Below are 17,758 nucleotides of genomic sequence, written 5' to 3'. Positions count from 1 at the left end.
GGAAATTAAACAAATATGTTGAAAATTGTAGTGATCCCTTGCTACAGTGGTGAGGGTAGGCTAGAGATCATTCTGCCACTGCTTTGTCCTCAAGAAACCCTTGGCAAACTCTGGAGGAGCCCCAGGGTTCCACAGAACCCTGGTTGAGACAGGCTGGTGTAAAAATATGAACAGTCTGTACACTGGTACACAGCTTCCTGTATTCTTAGCAATGTCACTACTGATAGCCACTGACCGACAGCTTGGATAGCAACATCCTAGGTAATGGCATTCCACTACTTGGGCATACTTGTATAATACACAGAGAGAAGTAAACTCTTAATAGTGGACATAAATGGTATGCCTGGTAGAATACTCCCCGGGCTCTTTCTGCATTTGCTTAGGCTGCAGTAGAATAGTTGCATGCCAGGCTCTTAGAATCCTCATCCACAGCCTGCTCTCATTTCAGGAACAGTTCAAACTTGTAAAGCAATTATGGGATAAAGGACTCCAAAATGACTGGGAATATCTGCCTAGATATAATGGCACTGGGTAAACGTGCCCCCAGTTCTTGTGTATGGTTTATAATTATATCTGCACATGCATCGCTACCATCAATGGACTCTTTACTTGCTCCATAGGGCAACTAGAACTACAGACATGGTCAACATTAGACACAATGGAAACTCGTAAATAAAATAAAAAAGACTGTACCTCTGTCTTGTAGAATCAGCCCCTTCAAGTAGTTCATCCTTCTCAGAGTTATCTATCGCCAGCTTAGAAGAAAGATTTGCCTTCCTCCACACAGTCTGATTGCTGAAATAAACATGAAAACTAAAAATTGGTCATTTTTTATAGCAACATTATCATGATTCTACAGCTCTGCCAAATCTGGACAAGGCAGTATAAAGAACAATTATAATGTGCAAAATAACCCACAGAAGTTTTAAGCAAATTGTAGATATAACATTCTGCTAATAATGTGAAAAACAAAGTGATGTGGTGCGACACCAAATGCAAATCTCTAAATAATCTATTGCAGCACCTAAAATTAGTAGTAACTAATAACTTATAAAAAATGATAGTGAAGGGTGCAAAAAGTATGAGTATCTTACAAGTGAAAAAATTCATATACGATTTTAGACAATAATAAAAGTGCACAATGAATAAATTAATTTAAAAGTCCATAACATAATTCTCTATAGGAAGAGATATTTCTGTGAGTTCTATATACATGGACTTGGAATTTTATACCATGCCATTGGGTTGTACATGTTTATAGAAATAGAGGTATGGTAACACAAAGTTTGCCCTCTAGGGGGTGACATATCCTCCTTTACCTTGCATTCATTAGATATACCTCATAGGCTAGGTTCTCTTTCTTTTATTATTTTTATAAAATTATGCCCGATATTAAATGATTTAATTTATTAAAGATATAAAATAATATTTTGCAATATGGTTTTATGAATATAATACTGCTGTTTTTTACACCATATTTTTGCTATATCACATTTTCCTATATCATATATTTGCAATTCAAGGCTGTCTGACTAATACACCAACCATTTATGATAAGAAGGAATGCAGCTGCACTTTATGGGATGAAGTTGTTTATTATAAATTATTTTCTTATATATTGTTATGTACATGTGGTGCTCAAGGGGTAAGCAGAAACCTCTTCATTTGGAAAAATAAATAAATATTTTGAGCTGTTAATCTAGTTGTTTTATGATTTTGAAGATTATAAACAGCCTGGGTTAATTGTGATGATTAACACATGACCGTTGGGTACGTAGGCTCCGTTAAAATGGCGTCAGACCTACTTCCTGATGATGCGTGCTTGAGCATGCAATGCATTGAAGCGAGGCCTGACACGCATATCCACAGGTTCCTCCACTTCCGCTCTAGCAGCTGAAATGCACGCCACGAGTTACACATCGGTGACGGATTGTTTTCTGCTTTGCCTTGAGCTATACCTTAAAGCCTTCTGTGCCACGCACTGGACTACGTAAGTGCTCATTTTAAAAGGATTAAAAGCAATATTACACTATCTTGCTTATTCTGTGGCTCTTTTATGGTGGAGCCATTTTTAAAGAATTTTATGTGGAGAGTTGGATATATGCAATAGTGAATGCATAAGCTAAAAGACAACCACGTTTATATACCTTTGCATACTGGATTGGGATTTGGTTCTCTCTTATACAGATGAGCAATTGGGATGAGATCCCTTGGAGAGGTAAATAGTTGAAACAAGGAGTTTGCTATACCACATGCCTACGGGTCGCTTTATGGCAAAGGTCATCTGGCGAGCGCATTTCATTGTCACTTCGGGTGAAGCACCATTGTATTTGAAGATTTGAAGCACACTGCACTTTAGGGAGCACAGTGTTGGATTTTTGATCGCAGTATTGCATTATGGACTTTTAATTTCATGTATTCATTTTCTGCTAATAATGCTGGAACAGTGGGGGTGATTTACTAAGAAGAAGGCACTGCGCCAGTTTATAAATTAATTGGTGTGACGGAAAAGTCATTAATCGTATGTGGGAACCGGTTCACGTTGAAGCGCAAATAACGATAATAAATACCCGCATATGTAAACTGCAACTGCCGCTGGGGTAACTGTGGTTTTCTCCTTGATAATAGAGCACACCCAATACACTTGGTTAATTTCATCTCATTGGATGTGTCTTGTTGTTAGGCAATTAGTAGGTGTTCTCAGTTAATTAACCCTTTTGATGCTAATCGCCTATCACTTCTAATATATCTTTGAAATGTGTTTCTTTTGTTACCAAAATCTTTCAATACATTACAAAGAACAGAGAAGTGTTTCTAAACCCAATAAATTTATATTTTCAGATCTTGAGCTTTAAAAGGTGACCATACACTGCAATCAGCTAGATCTTAAAGTGGAGGTCCACCCTGAAAAAAAAAAAAATAATGTTTTACTCACCAGAAATGCCTGTTGCTAGGCAGATCGTCCTAATCTGCCACTTCCTATTCTGCAATGTTCTTCGGTCTTCTCCTCCTCGTGTTGATTTCTGGGAAATTTGGGCGCGGGGTCTACTGGGACCTGCGTGTGTCACAGAAGACACCCGCCCATTCAGAAATTGCCGGGGGACTCGGTAGGAAACGGGCAATGAAGCCGCAAGGCTCGACTGCCTGTTTCCCTTAGTGAGGATGGTGGCGCCGGCACCAGATACGAGGGACGGATCGGCCGACATCGCGGGCACCCTAGTCCTTATTAAATTTTTAAAACTGGCACACCGCTTTAAATAAATCTGATTTAGTGCAAGAGCCTGTTTTATTTCCTATATTTTGAATTAATTGTTCAAGGGCATCTTCCTATTACCTTTTTTGCCTAAATATCGAGCTGCACAGAGATTTGCCAATCAGATTGCATAGCGAATGACCATATTAAAGTGCCAAATTTGGAATGTAGATGTGCCATGACCCACTTGTATTTTCCTAACGATATTTATTGGGCATTATACAAGTCACATGAAAAACATGCTTTTTCAAGACATGCTAGAGTGATCAGGAATCTTCAAACTACGGCTCTCCAGCTGTTCCAGAACAACTGGAGGGCCGTGCTAGACCATTATTATGCCTCCAGAATTGGAAGTGTGGCATCTACCCAACTTCTCTTTGCTGGAGGACACAAGAACTTACATCTATTTTGCAATTCCAGCAACTGCACTTCCAAGTGCATTTCTAGTGCAAAGTGGTATTGCCTTTAGCAACTAAACCCCAAAGTCCAAGATACCTAATACATAAACCCCAAAGTCCAAGATACACTACACAGCAAAATGATAGAGTGCAATTTCCCTAATGGAGAAACTAGATTGACCTGTTTGGGGGCTGTCTGCACCCTATCAGGGGTGCAGACATCCCCAAAAACTGACAAGACTTCTAATCCATCTGCACTCTAAATACGAAAGGATTTCATTTAGTTTAATTTTGCAAAGACACATTGCTAAGTTCAGCTGTGATGCATGTCAATGGCCCACTTAGACCTTGTTTAATAGAAAACACCAGTTGCCTTTCACTATAAACATTTGTTAGTCCAGTCCTGGAAATCTGCATCTGCTTTACCATTAATTTCCATAAAAATTGTGTTCCTGCATTTAGATGCACGACCGCTGTGTATGTGAAATAAACAAGATACTTGGGGGCACACCCCAAAAGATGCATTAAAGATGGTGCAGCCATAAGACCATACAACAGAACAAAATATTACAGCACACACATGCAAAAAAAGACATTTACCTCCTGCAAGGCTATTTAAAACACCTAAATATTTTCAAAAAATATTGGGATTTGGTCACACCATATTGCTATATGGTGCTTAAGCCCACTTACTGCGACAAAGTACCCCATAGTTAGTGGGTCCTACGCAAACTCTATAAGGACACACAAATGTACTCTTGACACACAATCAAGCAATCTTGCTTCTTTTCAGGGCAAGGTAAAGAATGCCATCTGCAAGCTTTATATAACATAGGTTTGTGTGCTAATGAGGCAATTGAAAACATGCACAGTCCATGAAACACAAAAAATGCAAGTTCACCCAATGTAGAGGCAGAACTTCAGAGTGGGTACACCTGTTAAGGATGTCCTTAAATTACTAACCCAAAAAAACTCTCTGAGCATGCACAGAAAAATCCAAGTGCTGTTCACACACATAAAGCACCAAAAAAAAAAAACCCCCAAAGTCCCTGAGCATGCCCAGACCAACCCAAATGCAGCTAGCACAAAATAAGCCACCCCCTGTCCAAAATTAAGCACATCATCCTGCATGATACAAAATTACAGATGGGACAAATACCCCCCAGTCCAGGGGGGGCGGCAAACAAAGAGCCTAACATGGGCAAAAGTTATACAACAAATACCATTGCAGTCTATGGGAACTGACTTTTTGCGAGTCCCCACTTGGCTGGCTTATATTCTAGTTATTGGCCTTAAAATGGGTATTGGGGCTCAGGTCCCACCCTGAGGAACACATATCAATATCACCAATTTGGACAACGCCAAAAATAAAACGAGGAGAAATGCCTTTAAAAATTCAAAATTGATTAAAAGCTAGTAATTTGGGGGTGGGGGCTTATTCTGACTGTAAAGTGGTGCATCTGCTGCTTCAAAGATGTACAGCTTTAGAGAAAACCTACAAATCTACATTGCAGCTGCAAGATTTTAAGACAAAACTAAAAATATCCAGCAACCCCCCACCCAATACATACAAGGCCATTTGAGTCTGTTAAGGCTTAAAATGAGAACCCCCAAATGAAAAATACCACCCAAAACTAAAAACATATTGTGCCCCTCCCACACACTAACAAACCCTAGCCAAACACACAGCAAGCCAGCCCAGGGGGGTGGATGCTTCGGGGCAGGTGGGGCTCGGGCACTCAAAAGTCAATCCCCTTGTTTCCATATTCAGGGGGACAAGGGCCTCTTCCATGCAACCCTAAGCTGGGGTTGTGGGGGACTGCAGACAGGGGGCTTTACAGGATGTGGAAAACCCCGTTAAACTAGTGGGCACAAGGTGCTTTGCAGTTGGTATTGGGCTGAGCCCAACATGCCCCAAAGGCAGCCAGCTATGTTGAGTGCATGTGGCCTTGTATGGCTCAGGAGGGGGTTGGGCAATTGCCCCTTTCCTAGCTGGCCCTGTTGTATGCTCTAAAAAAGGATGTGGTTTGGATTAGTGATGGCAGCTCACAGCCTTTGGAGAATAGAATGGAGTGTGGAGTTCCCCTTTAAAAGCAAAAGTTAGTCCATGGAAATCCAAGGGTCAGAGGGGGGAGACAAGAGCATTGGAGAATGGAGTGTGGAGTTCGCCTTTAATAGCAAAAGTTAGTCCATGGAAATCCAAGGGGTTAGAGGGGGGAGACAAGAGCATTGGAGAATGGAGTGTGGAGGTCCCTTTTAAAAGCAAAAGCTAGCCAAAGGAAATCATATGCATTAGAGGGGGAAAGGTTAAATGCCCTTTTTAGGAGGAGCTAGAGGAGCGAGAGTCTTTTTACCCAATTTTAACAAGGTGCATGTCACATGTTGGCAACGTAGCATGTTAACGTGACCTGTGTGCAAATTTCCTTTAAAAAAAAATACATAAAAGGTGAACCAGCGTAAAAAAAAAAAAAATTGACAAGTTTAGAGGTGCGCCAGTTCAACCCATGCAATTGCATGTATGTTGCTTAACATGTACTAAGATTTTGGCCGCGCAGTAAACAAACACATGTGAACGAGCGCAACAGCTGGCAGCTGAATAGCGCCGCTAAAACAACGGTAAAGCGGTGCTTTACAACCGGCGCCCGCCCCAGTGCGAAAGTAGCTTTATAGGTGCCAGATCTCAAAATGTCAAAACTACGCCCTTTGCTAGTGTCCATCTCATCTGTCAGGCTAAATCATTTTGGGGAGGCCGTATGCCCCACACAACAAGGCACCCAATCCACAAGAGATTTTACTGCTGTTTAACTACTGGGCAGATCCGATCTCCTTATTTGTCCCAAGGATCATTGTCACCAGGACAGAAAATGACAGGAGATGTCACCAGGAGATGAGTGGCAATTTTTCATTGGGTACACCTTTTCTGAGGGCAAATGTGTAAAAGGGGATTGTCCCCTCATGCGAGAGAGATTTCTTCACTTTTCTTGTTCTCCAAATGACAGAAAATCTGCACAACGGAATACAAGCAGCAGAAAAACTGATGGGTTTTCTCCATTCCCCGTTTAACCACTTAAGCCCCGAACCAATTTGCAGCCAAAGGACCAGGCCTCTTTTTGCGATTCGGCACTGAGTCGCTTTAACTGACAATTGCGCGGTCGTGTGACATGGCTCCCAAATAAAATTGGCGTCCTTTTTTTCCCACAAATAGAGCTTTCTTTTGGTGGTATTTGATCACCCCTGCGGTTTTTATTTTTTGCGCAATAAACAAAAATAGAGCGACAATTGCAAAGAAAAATGCAATATTTTTCACTTTTTGCTATAATAAATATCCCCAAAAAATATATAAAAAAAAATTATTTTCCTCAGTTTAGGCCGATAGGAAAAAAAAAATAAAAAAAATCGCAATTAGCGATTTTTGATTGGTTTGCGCAAAAGTTATAGCGTTTACAAAATAGGGGATAGTTTTATAGCATTTTTATTAAAAAAAAAATTTTTAACTAGTAATGGCGGCGATCAGCAATTTTTATTGTGACTGCGACATTATGGCGGACACATCCGACATTTTTGGGACCATTGTCATGTATACAGCAATCAATGCTATTTAAATTCACTGATTTCTTTGTAAATGACACTGGCAGTGAAGGAGTTAACCACTAGGGGTGAGGAGGGATTATGTATGACGTTATGTTTTTTTTATTGTAGGGGGGCGTGGCCTGGCATGTGACGTCACTTCCCTATAAGAGGGAACAGACGATCAGTGACAGCCACAGTAGGAAGCACGGGGAGAAGTTTGTTTACACAGACCTCTCCTCGTTCTTCAGCGCTGTGACCCAATCACGGGACACCAGCGCCGATTGGGTCCGCTGATCTCGCGGTCACGGAGCTCAGGACCGGTCGGGAACCGACCCATGGCTGGGCACTTAAAGAGCAACGTACCGGTACGTGCTTGTGCCCAGCCGTGCCATTCTGCCGACGTATATGTGCAGGAGGCGGTCCTTAAGTGGTTAAACAGGTTTTGGGTGTAGATACACTTTAGCTAAATCTTTGCTGAAATACCCACCTGAGCATCTGTTTTTTGTGGCATTCCATCTCTTTTAGCAAAGTTTGCTTGTCCGACTCCTTGTCTTGTTCTTTGGCCATCTGCTCCAGGTCCTTTCAGGTAAAACATATTAGACACATTAAATCTGAACCACAGGTAGGTAGAAAAAAAAACTGATTATTGCAGCTCTGTATTCATTAATACCTCCTAAATATTTTTTATTGCAAGCAGTGTGTGTAAAGCCACTAAGCCAGCCATAGGTGGAGTGATGTTCTGCGGCAATGGGGGGGGGGGGGGGGTGTTGGGTAGGAGAGAGCCATCCCTGTTGGCAGAACACAGTGGTTACTGCTAGCGGCTTTACCCGCTTCCTGACCGCCTCACGCAGGTATACTGCAGCAGAAAGGCCCTTTAAGAGGCTCCCTCCTTAGGACACACTTAACCACTACAGCGCCACCTAGTGGTTAATCCTTTCACTGCCGGTCACATTTAACAGTAATCAATGCATTTTTCATTGCACTGATTGCTGTATAAATGTGAATGGTCTAAAAATCGCGCCAAAAGTGTCCAATGTGTCCGTCATAATGTCGCAGTCCCGATAAAAAGTGCTGATCGCCGCCATTATTAGTAAAAAAAAAAATGAATAATAAAAATGCCATAAAACTATCCCCTATTTTGTAAACGCTGTAACTTTTGAGCAAACCAATCAAAAAACACTTATTGCAATTTTTTTTTTTAACAAAAATATGTAGAAGAATACATATCAGCCTAAAAAGTGAGGAATTTTTATATATATATATATATATATATATATATATATATATATATATATATATATATATATATATATATTGTTGGGGGATATTATAGCAAAAAAAAAATGTTTTTTTTTTAAATTGTCACTATTTTTTTTGTTTATAGCGCAAAAAATAAAAGCCGCAGAGGTGATCAAATACCACCAAAAAAAAGCTCTATTTGTGGGATAAAAAAAGGACGTCAATTTTGTTTGGGAGCCACATCGCACGACCGCGCAATTGTCAGTTAAAGCGACGCAGTGCCGACTCGCAAAAAAACGATCTGGTCTTTTGCCTACCAAATGGTCCAGGGCTCAAGTGGTTAATAGCCGCTAGCAATAATCACATGTACAAACTGACAGGCTGCCCATACATGGTTCAAATCTCTGCCAGTCCCTGCTGAACCGGCTGAGATTCAAACCGTCTATGGCTGGCTTTACTAAAGCAAGAAGCAGTCAAATTGGAAGATGATAAAAGAGCACTGGGAGACAATTAGGTGTGCTGCAGATAAGGACATTTTTTGATTGAAAATGTATACTTTATTTTGCAAGAAAATATACAAAAAACAAAATACTTTGAACAGGGTACATTCCACACTGTACTGCGACGCAGCGCATAAATACACTACATAACAATACAGTTCCAAGCATACAAATAAATTACATTCATCCTGCGGTATGATGCCTGATGTGTTGCGCAGAGTAATAATACCCTGAAACATCACATCATGCATGACGCCGCATTACCCTGAAAGCATTACCAAAAACATGTCATACAGCAGGGCTCGACAAAACCCGGGCGCCAGGTCGCATTTGCGACTAGAATTAGCGACCTGGCGCAGCACAGCTGGGGGTATCCTATCTCCGTGGACCCCCCCGGCGTGATCGCGTCGGGCCGCGCCGCCGCCGGCCGGTAATTGAGCCCCCAGCTTTGAGGCCTTCTGTGATCCTATGGTTCCTTCTGGAATCTGGCGCCCTCTGGTGGTGGCCGTTGGAATGACAACCAGCAATGTTAATGGAGACTCAGAACCCCTGAACATTATATTATAATATATATATATATATATATATATATATATATATATATATATATATATATATATATATATATATATATATATATATATAATAAATTTATTCTTACACCCTAGAGAATAAAATGGTGGTCGTTGCAATACTGTCTGTCACACCGTATTTTCACAGCGGACTTACAAGCGCACTTTTTTGGGGAAAAATTATTTATTTAATAAAAAAAAAAACAACAGTAAAGTTAGTCCAATTTTTTTTTTAGATTGTGAAAGATAATGTTATGCCAAGTAAATCGATACCCAACATGTCACACTTCAAAATTGCGCCCGCTCATGGAATGGCGACAAACTTTTACCCTTTAAAATCTCCATAGGCGAAGTTTAATAAATTCTACAGGTTGCACGTTTTGAGTTACAGAGGTGGTCTAGGGCTAAAATTATTGCTCTCAATCTACTGATCGTAGCGATACCTCACATGTGAAGCTTTCCTTCTGCACGCAAGCTTGGTGGGACAGGGCACGTTTAAAAAAAAAAATTTCTTATTTTAACCTTTATTTTTTTCACTGTTCTTAAAAAAAAATAAAAAATAAAAATGTGTGTCACTTTTATTCCTATTACAAGGAATGTAAAAATCCCTTGTAATAGAAAAAAGCATGACAGGTCCTCATATATGAGATCTGGGGTCAGAGAGACCTCACATCTCATATTTACACTAAAATGCAATTTAAAAAAAATTTGTCATTTGAAAAAAATAAAATAAATAAAATGTCCCTCTAAGCGCTATGGGCAATGACTTGGAGACAGGTGGGGGCTGGGGGCACTATCTTCCCCTCACTGATCTCCATGTCAGGCCAGGGACAGGTCCAGATCGCCGTCACGGACATGGCTCCTAACTTTTTTAGCTGGCTCCTAGATTCCAAGAAAATTTGTCAACCCCTGTCATACAGTCTTAGTCAAAGTCAAAATGGCATTTCAATGAGCAACAGGTGTGATGGGGGGGGGGTGGAGAAGGTGGGGTAGGGAGGGGAAAGAGTTCACAGGCCCGAAGCTTTATTGAACTGCCAAAAGGGTACATAGTGGTGGGAGAGGGGGAAGGGGAAATCTTCAGACCTCCTCTTCCTCCTTGTTGTCCATCAGGTGATAGTCTCTGAGCAGACTGTGAATCAGTCTGCGACAGTCTTCGATGGACATCCTCTCCCTCTGGTGGATGAGGCGCTTTCTGGCACACCAAACAGCTTCCTTAAAGCAACACAGCACCCGCCAGGCACTATCAATGTCCTCCTGTGAATGAGTTCCACAGAAGAGTCCTTTCAACACACCAAAGTGTGTAATAGCAGTCTGTGGAACAAAGTCTTTGAGATCAGGTTCCAGAGCCCTCAACAGGTCCTGTGCAAAGGGACACTCCCAGAAAACTTGCAGAGCAGTTTCCTCCTGGATGATGCAAAAGGGGCAGTGTCTGTATCTGCACAGGTTTCTGGCATGCATGAATGTCCTGAGTGGCAACCCCCCTTGGATTGCCAGCCATGCCAGATCTTTGTGCCTGTTGGTAAGTCTCTTTGAAGAAACATTCCTCCAGACCACTTTACAAGTGGCTGAAGGGAGGCCTGGAACAGTCTCAACAATGTCCGATGCTCTGATCAACTTGTGGATAGTTTTTGGCTTCCACAAGTCGGGTTTCACTCCATGTAGCCCCAGCTCCTTAATCAACTTGAAAGTGTCCAAGTAATACCAAGGAGTGTCCCAGTTGTAGGGGATAGAGCTGTCCCATTTGTCCCATCCAAGGGACCTCCAGAGAGGCAGGAGGAAAAAACGGGACATGGAGTTACCACCAGAGTCTACAGTTCTGTCCACCAAAGTTCTGCGGATGCAGTTACAGGCAAAGAAGACCCTCAGAGTGGCGATGTCGGGCACGCCCTTACCGCCCTTGAGGGGTTCCTTGAACATAACCGCCCGCTTTACTCTGTCCATTTTGGAGCTCCAGATGAAGTGAAACACTGCCCTGGTGATAGCCTTGCAGTAGGTGTGCTGCAGATTGGCATTTGGGCGTTTTTTTTAAAAGCCCATAAACTTCACTCTATGTTGGCCTATGTGTCCATGCACACATTTTTTTGGTTTAATGAGCAGTGGAGTTTATGACCTTTTTTCTGAAACCCATAAATTTGCGTTAAAACTCAAATTCACCACCAAAAAACGCGCATTAATTAGCATTCGGCGTTCTATTTTTTCAGTGCATTGTGGGAGTTTGGAATGCAATGTGGGATTTTTGGAGTGTCCTCATAAACGCTAGTACAAAACGCTGTTAAAAGCACATTTTTCAACCAGCGTTTTCTGCCAGCAATCTGGTGTCCAGAAAAAGCTTTTTTTGAGCTTCAGTGTGCATGGAGCCTTAAAATGGTTGTAAATAAAAAAAAAAACACCACCTGTAAGGCAATTGTATAATGTGCTAGTATGCATCGCATAGTAGCACATTATGGAATACTTACCTTAGAACGAAGACCTCCCATGGCGCGCGGTCACTGACATTTTCCCCCAGGCTATCTTCTGGGTTTGCACGCTTCGGCTGTGTGACTGGCCGGAGCCACGCTGATATCACTCCCACGCATGTGCACAGGAGCCCTCGGTTTCAGCACAAAGCTCTGCAGTTCCAGCATGGTATGCCGGACCTTCAGAGCGCAAGTGCCGGTGATGTCACTGCCTGCATGAAGGGTGAATATCTCCTAAATGGTGCACGTTTAGGAGATAATCATTTTACCTACAGGTCTTATTATAGGCTTACCTGTAGGTAAAAAAAAAAAAAAAAAAAAAAAAAGAAAATCACAAAGCGGGTTTTTCTACCGCTTTAACCAAAATCAAGATACTTTAGGGCTCGTTCACATGGCTGTTCAATGGTGGTACACTGCCCGGATCATAGTTTTTCTTACAGCAGGTCCGGTCAGTGGGTTTATGTTCAGCTGTGGCTGTTCCGTGTGTACAAATCAAAGTCAGGCTGACACTATCTGCAGCTGCTCATATGTAATCACACATAGAGCGATTTTCTGTGATTAGGGATATATGAGCAGCACTGGATGCAAGCTGCATATAAAGCCGCTCATCTCTCCCTAGATGCATGTCTCTTTGAGCGATTTCATGTGAACAGCTGCCGACAATGCCAGCCTGTCAATGATTTCTACAGGCTGCAGATGAACCCCTGACTGTACCCATTGCAGAAAAAAAGCTGATCCTTATAGTGTAGAGCCATGGATGGCTGTGCGAATGTACCCCAATATAAATCCCCATTTGTAGTCTCCTCTTACCTGTATCCTCAGTCTCAGGAGCTGGAACTTTTCTTTTACTTGAGCATTGAGGTCATTTAGTGCGCTGATTGGTCCCATGCATTCCCTAATATCCTGTAAACAGAAGAGAAAATTAATTACTCCTGTGCTGATGTACACTACCCTAAAGCTGTGTGTGTGTGTGTGTGTGTGTGTGTGTGTGTGTGTGTGTGTGTGTGTGTGTGTGTGTGTGTGTGTGTATATATATATATATATACATACATACACACATACACACATACACACACACACTTTAAATTTTTTGCAATAACTGTAAAACTTTTTCACAGTTGTATCTATACAATGTATGTGTATACATCCGTTTTTTAAAGGGAAAAAAAGATGTAACCTTGCAGTGGGTCCCCCTCTACACTACAAAGGTTAACTGGTTGTTTTGCCTAGGAGATGATAAATAAGAGAATATACTTATCATAATCCTGTCTCCCTGAGCATTCCACCATGAAGCAAGACCGATCCCCTGAAGCCCCAGTCCTGACACCTGAAATAACTGGCAGGGACTTCCTGCGTCAAGCCTAGTGGAACGCACGCTGGCTAATGGGAGCTACGGAGGAGCAGCAGCCACTTTATTAATCGGCAGATTATTCCAGGTGCCAGGACTGGGCAACTTCTTTCTGAGTGGATATATATTTTTTACCTTTTGGGTTTCAATATTAAAATAGAGTTATGCTATGATGTTCTCTGTGGGTCCAGTTCATTTCTGAGTTATACTGAGATGTGGATCTATTGTTCCTGGTTGGAGATGCAGCTGTAATTTAAAGTCTGGTTGACCTATCTTAAAGAGGTTGAAAACACAATAAAAAAAAACAACCTGTAAGACAAAAGGGATAACGTACTTGCTCATTATGAAATACTTATCTTGGAACGAAGCCCTGCACTGGCGCCTGCACACCGCTGAGATAGCGGATATCTTCCCCAGCGTTTTCCGGGTTCACAGGCTCCAGCGCTGTGATTGGCCAGAGCCGTGATGATGTCACTCCCGCAAATGCGTGTGAGAGTCACCGGTCACGGCACAGGGCCCTGAAGAAATGGCACGGGCGGGTGTTCCTTCAAGAGGAGGTCCACCTAAAATTAAAAAAATATATATTAAAAGCCAGCAGCTACAAATACTGCAGCTGCTGACTTTTAATAAATGGACACTTACCTCTCCCAGGGTCCAGCAATGTTGGCAGCCGAAGCAGATCAATCGCTCGGCTCTCGTCAGCTGCCGCCGCCATCCTCGGTGATGGAATCAGGAAGTGAAGCGTTGCGGCTTCACTTCCCGGGTCCCTACTGCGCTATATCCTGGGACCAGTGTGTCCCAGCAGACAGCGGGGGAGAAGAGGAGTAGACTCCCGTGGGAGTGTGTGCCCGGAAGTGGGTGCAAATACCTGTCTTAGACAGGTATCTGCACCCCCCTCCACCCTGAAAGGTGCCAAATGTGGCACCGGAGGAGGGGAGGGTTCCAAAAAGCGGAGGCTTAATTTTTGTGTGAACCTCTGCTTTCAAAGCGTATTCAACCGATGAAATTGGCGGTGGTATATATAGTAAATATCTCTGAAACGGTACAAGTTTAGGAGATATTTACAGTACCTATGGGTAAGCCTTATTATAGGCTTACCTGTAGGTACAATTAAACAAGACTTTACTTCCTCTTTAATATATACTTAGGGGGACAATGTCAGTGGGTGAGTGCACACCCTGGTAGGGCACAGATGGTGAACTGGAGGGGAGTATTTGTGGATGCAAGGAGCACTTTTTGAAGGTGTATCCCTTAATATTGTGTGCACGAAACATGTCGGGAGGGGTCTACGTGCTGATGTCACTCCGCAGTGCCCATGTGCTTGGAGCAGCAGCTGCCATTTTCACTGCTTTCTGGAAGCAAGCATGCATGCTGCCCATGGGATAAACTGAAGATGAATGACTAATGATTGTTTAATGAAGCCTGAGAACATCCAATTTCTGGTAAGTGCACAGTTTAGGTGTAGGCTCACTGGGGCAGACATTCATTATGTACTTTGGTGGATATTATTCTTTGCCTGATACTCTTTGACCTTTAGTGAGCTCATAGTACACCTATAGATTACACACTGGATGGACTTTTCACATTTCAAGGACCTTCTTTCACCATCACTTGGATAGTTTTATTGAACTTGTTGTATATATTTAATTTGTAACTTTTTAAGCGCTGCACATTTACTACACATTATTTGGATTTTCATATGCATAGAGTAAGGATGAGCTCCGGCGTGTTCGCATACACCACATGCAGAGCCCGCCAGGAAGTCGGCGCACCGCTGCCCTAATCACAGGCAGTGATAGATTGCTCGATCTCTGCAGCCGCACATTGGGCAATGTCTCACTGCCTGTGATTAGCGCAGCGCTGCGCCAACTTCCTGGTGGGCTCTGCATGTGGCGTATGCGAACACGCCTGAGCTCATCCCTAGCATAGAGACAGCTGCACAGTCACCAATGGGCCTTTGTATATGTTTGATGGACTTTTGTGCACTTTATTGACTTACTTTTTGCACTTTAATAATATTTACTGCACTTTACTTGCACTGGCAGCACTTTGTATGAATTATATGTATTGATTTTCTGCATACATTGTACACAGAAAGGGTAAGTGCAGCTTCTGTAATAAACAGAATGAAAAATGACCTGCATTTAAGAAGAGATGATTGCCCCCTTGGCAAGCAATTTACATCATCGGTCCCTAGCCACAGATAATCATTCTAGGTGCAATTACATCTGAACAGCAGTGTGGGTACAGACAGTATGTCTTTGCTTTGTACAGAATAAGTGGCCACGACTTTCCACATCCAGCCGCAGGAATCAGCTGGATTCCGGTGGCAGCAGTGTGAATGAGGACTCATTCAGAGGTCATGGGTGGACGGGCTACACAGATGGAGGTAGCCTGCTTTAGGCCCCTTTCACACTTATGCGGCCTGAAGCAATCCCTGTGCAATCTTGAGGTCGCATTAAAGTCACACCAAAGTAGTGCAGGGACTACTTTGAAGTCGCAGAGATATGAAAGGTACTCGTTGGAAGTCATGGAATGCGACTTTGCAGGACAAGACGCACAAGCGTGAAAGGGGCCTTAGTGAGGAATAAGGTGAGTATTCTAGCCTAGCCATCTACTAGGGATTAAGGATGAGCTCCGGTGTGTTTTTTGCACACTCCACGTGCAGAGCCCACCAGGAAGTCAGCACTGCGCTAATCACAGGTAGTGAGACATCTCCTGATTTCTGCAGCCACACAGCAGGCAATGTCTCACTGCCTGTGATTAGCGCAGCGCTGATCTGACTTCCTGGAAGGTTCTGCACGTGAAGTGTGCGAAGTGCGAACACACCGGAGCTCATCCTTATTAAGGATGAGCTCCGGCGTGTTCGCACACCCCACGTGCAGAGCCTTTCAGGAAATCGGCGCTGTGCTGATAACAGGCAGTGAGACTTTGTCCCGATGTGCGGCTACAGAGATCAGGAAATGTCTCACTACCTGTGATTAGCGCAGTGCTGACTTCCTGGCAGACTCTGCACATGGTCTGTGTGAACATGCCGGAGCTCATCCTTACTAGAGATGAGTTTGGCTGAGTCGGAACCCGCCTGGGCTGTCTCACTAGGAAGCTGTCACTGCAGACAGCCAATCACAGGCGGCGGAGGCATTTCCTACACATGGACACATCCTTTGCGCACATGCAGCTGCAGGGCCGCTTATGATTGGCTGTCTGATCTGACAGCTTCCTGGCGGGATAGCTCAGGTGAGTTTAGACACGTCTGAGCTCAGCATTTAACCCTTGCTGTGCAGGGGGCCTGCTACAAGGGTATTTTATGTAGTAATTCCCAGAGATCATTAAAATCATAGGAACAATATTAGTGAGTGATGGGTGTTTTCTGCCCCCTCCTGACAGATCTGCTGTCACGTGACTACAAGTCAGCTGATCACTGCTGAGGAATATGTTCCCGTACAGATTCTGTATTAGAATTGCCGTCATGTTTACACATCACGATCAGACTTGCTCAGGATCCATTCATTCATTCATTTATATGAGGAGCTGTCAGCACCCACTGCTCATCCCCTCTTCCCTGTATATTGACTCCCCGGCCACTCAAGTACCTGGATCAGCGCTTTGATCTCCAGGTCATACTTGACGATCTCCTGGTGACAGATCTCTACGTGGACATCCCGGGTAGACGCCATGTCTCCTGTACGGACTCCGGAGAGGGACAAATCCCGTGCACTCCGCATCATGCCTGCCTCTGCCGCCACCTACAGCTTACACAGAGAATACACTGTAGCACTACACCGGCCTCTGCCGCCACCTGCAGGTTACAAAGAGGAACTACAGGCCAGACTTCCAGCTGGAAATAATGCGGTGTTTCGTCAATTTTAGAGCCGTTGTAGTGTCACAGTTTGCTGCCTATCACAGGATGGTGCGGAAGTGACGTTGTTGCGTACTGCGCATGCGCGATGCGTTCCAAACGCTCGCGCCGTGCGTTCCAACATAGTTTCGGCAATACAGTTCAGCGAAACCATCACATAATGTTACGGAAGTGATGTTACACACAACACAAACACGGGCCACGTTGTTGCGTACTGCGCATGCGCGATGCGTTCCAAACACTTGCGCCGTGCGTTTCAACATAGTTTCGGCAATACAGTTCAGCGAAACCATCACATAATGTTACGGAAGTGAAGTTACACACAACACAAACACTGGGCCGTTCGTTACAACACTAATACTTCCCTTGTTACCTAGTAGGTTTTGCATTGCTGGGACTTGTAGTGCCTATCCTGAGCTACATGCTTCAATGTTCAGTGTCCTCATCCCTATCCCCATGCTTCAATGTTCAGTGTCCATCCTTATCCCCGTGCTTCAATGTTCAGTGTCCTCATCCTTATCCCCGAGCTTCAATGTTCAGTGTCCATCCTTATCCCCGTGCTT

General features: G+C 43.3%; 1 protein-coding gene across 1 annotated transcript in view; it reads right to left on the bottom strand.

Moving 5' to 3' along the window:
• Positions 1–17,098, bottom strand: part of BNIP1 (BCL2 interacting protein 1) — a 39,861-nt gene extending 22,763 nt beyond the window's left edge. Inside the window, exons 1-4 of the mRNA XM_077472818.1 lie at positions 16,930–17,098; positions 12,799–12,891; positions 7,709–7,800; positions 694–795 (exon numbers count right to left, since the gene is read on the bottom strand). Coding sequence (XP_077328944.1) covers positions 694–795; positions 7,709–7,800; positions 12,799–12,891; positions 16,930–17,064 — 422 coding nt within the window. The 5' untranslated portion in view covers positions 17,065–17,098. The remainder of the gene's footprint in view (positions 1–693; positions 796–7,708; positions 7,801–12,798; positions 12,892–16,929) is intronic.
• Between the last annotated feature and the right edge of the window lie 660 nt (positions 17,099–17,758).

The sequence above is a fragment of the Lithobates pipiens genome, unplaced genomic scaffold (genome assembly GCF_037356315.1).
Source record: "Lithobates pipiens isolate NorthernLeopardFrog02 unplaced genomic scaffold, aLitPip1_a1.2 Scaffold_8, whole genome shotgun sequence".
In the NCBI taxonomy this organism is placed as follows: domain Eukaryota; kingdom Metazoa; phylum Chordata; class Amphibia; order Anura; family Ranidae; genus Lithobates; species Lithobates pipiens.
The sequence above is the reverse complement of the archived record's forward strand: the minus strand, read 5'-3'. Positions and strand labels throughout refer to the sequence as shown.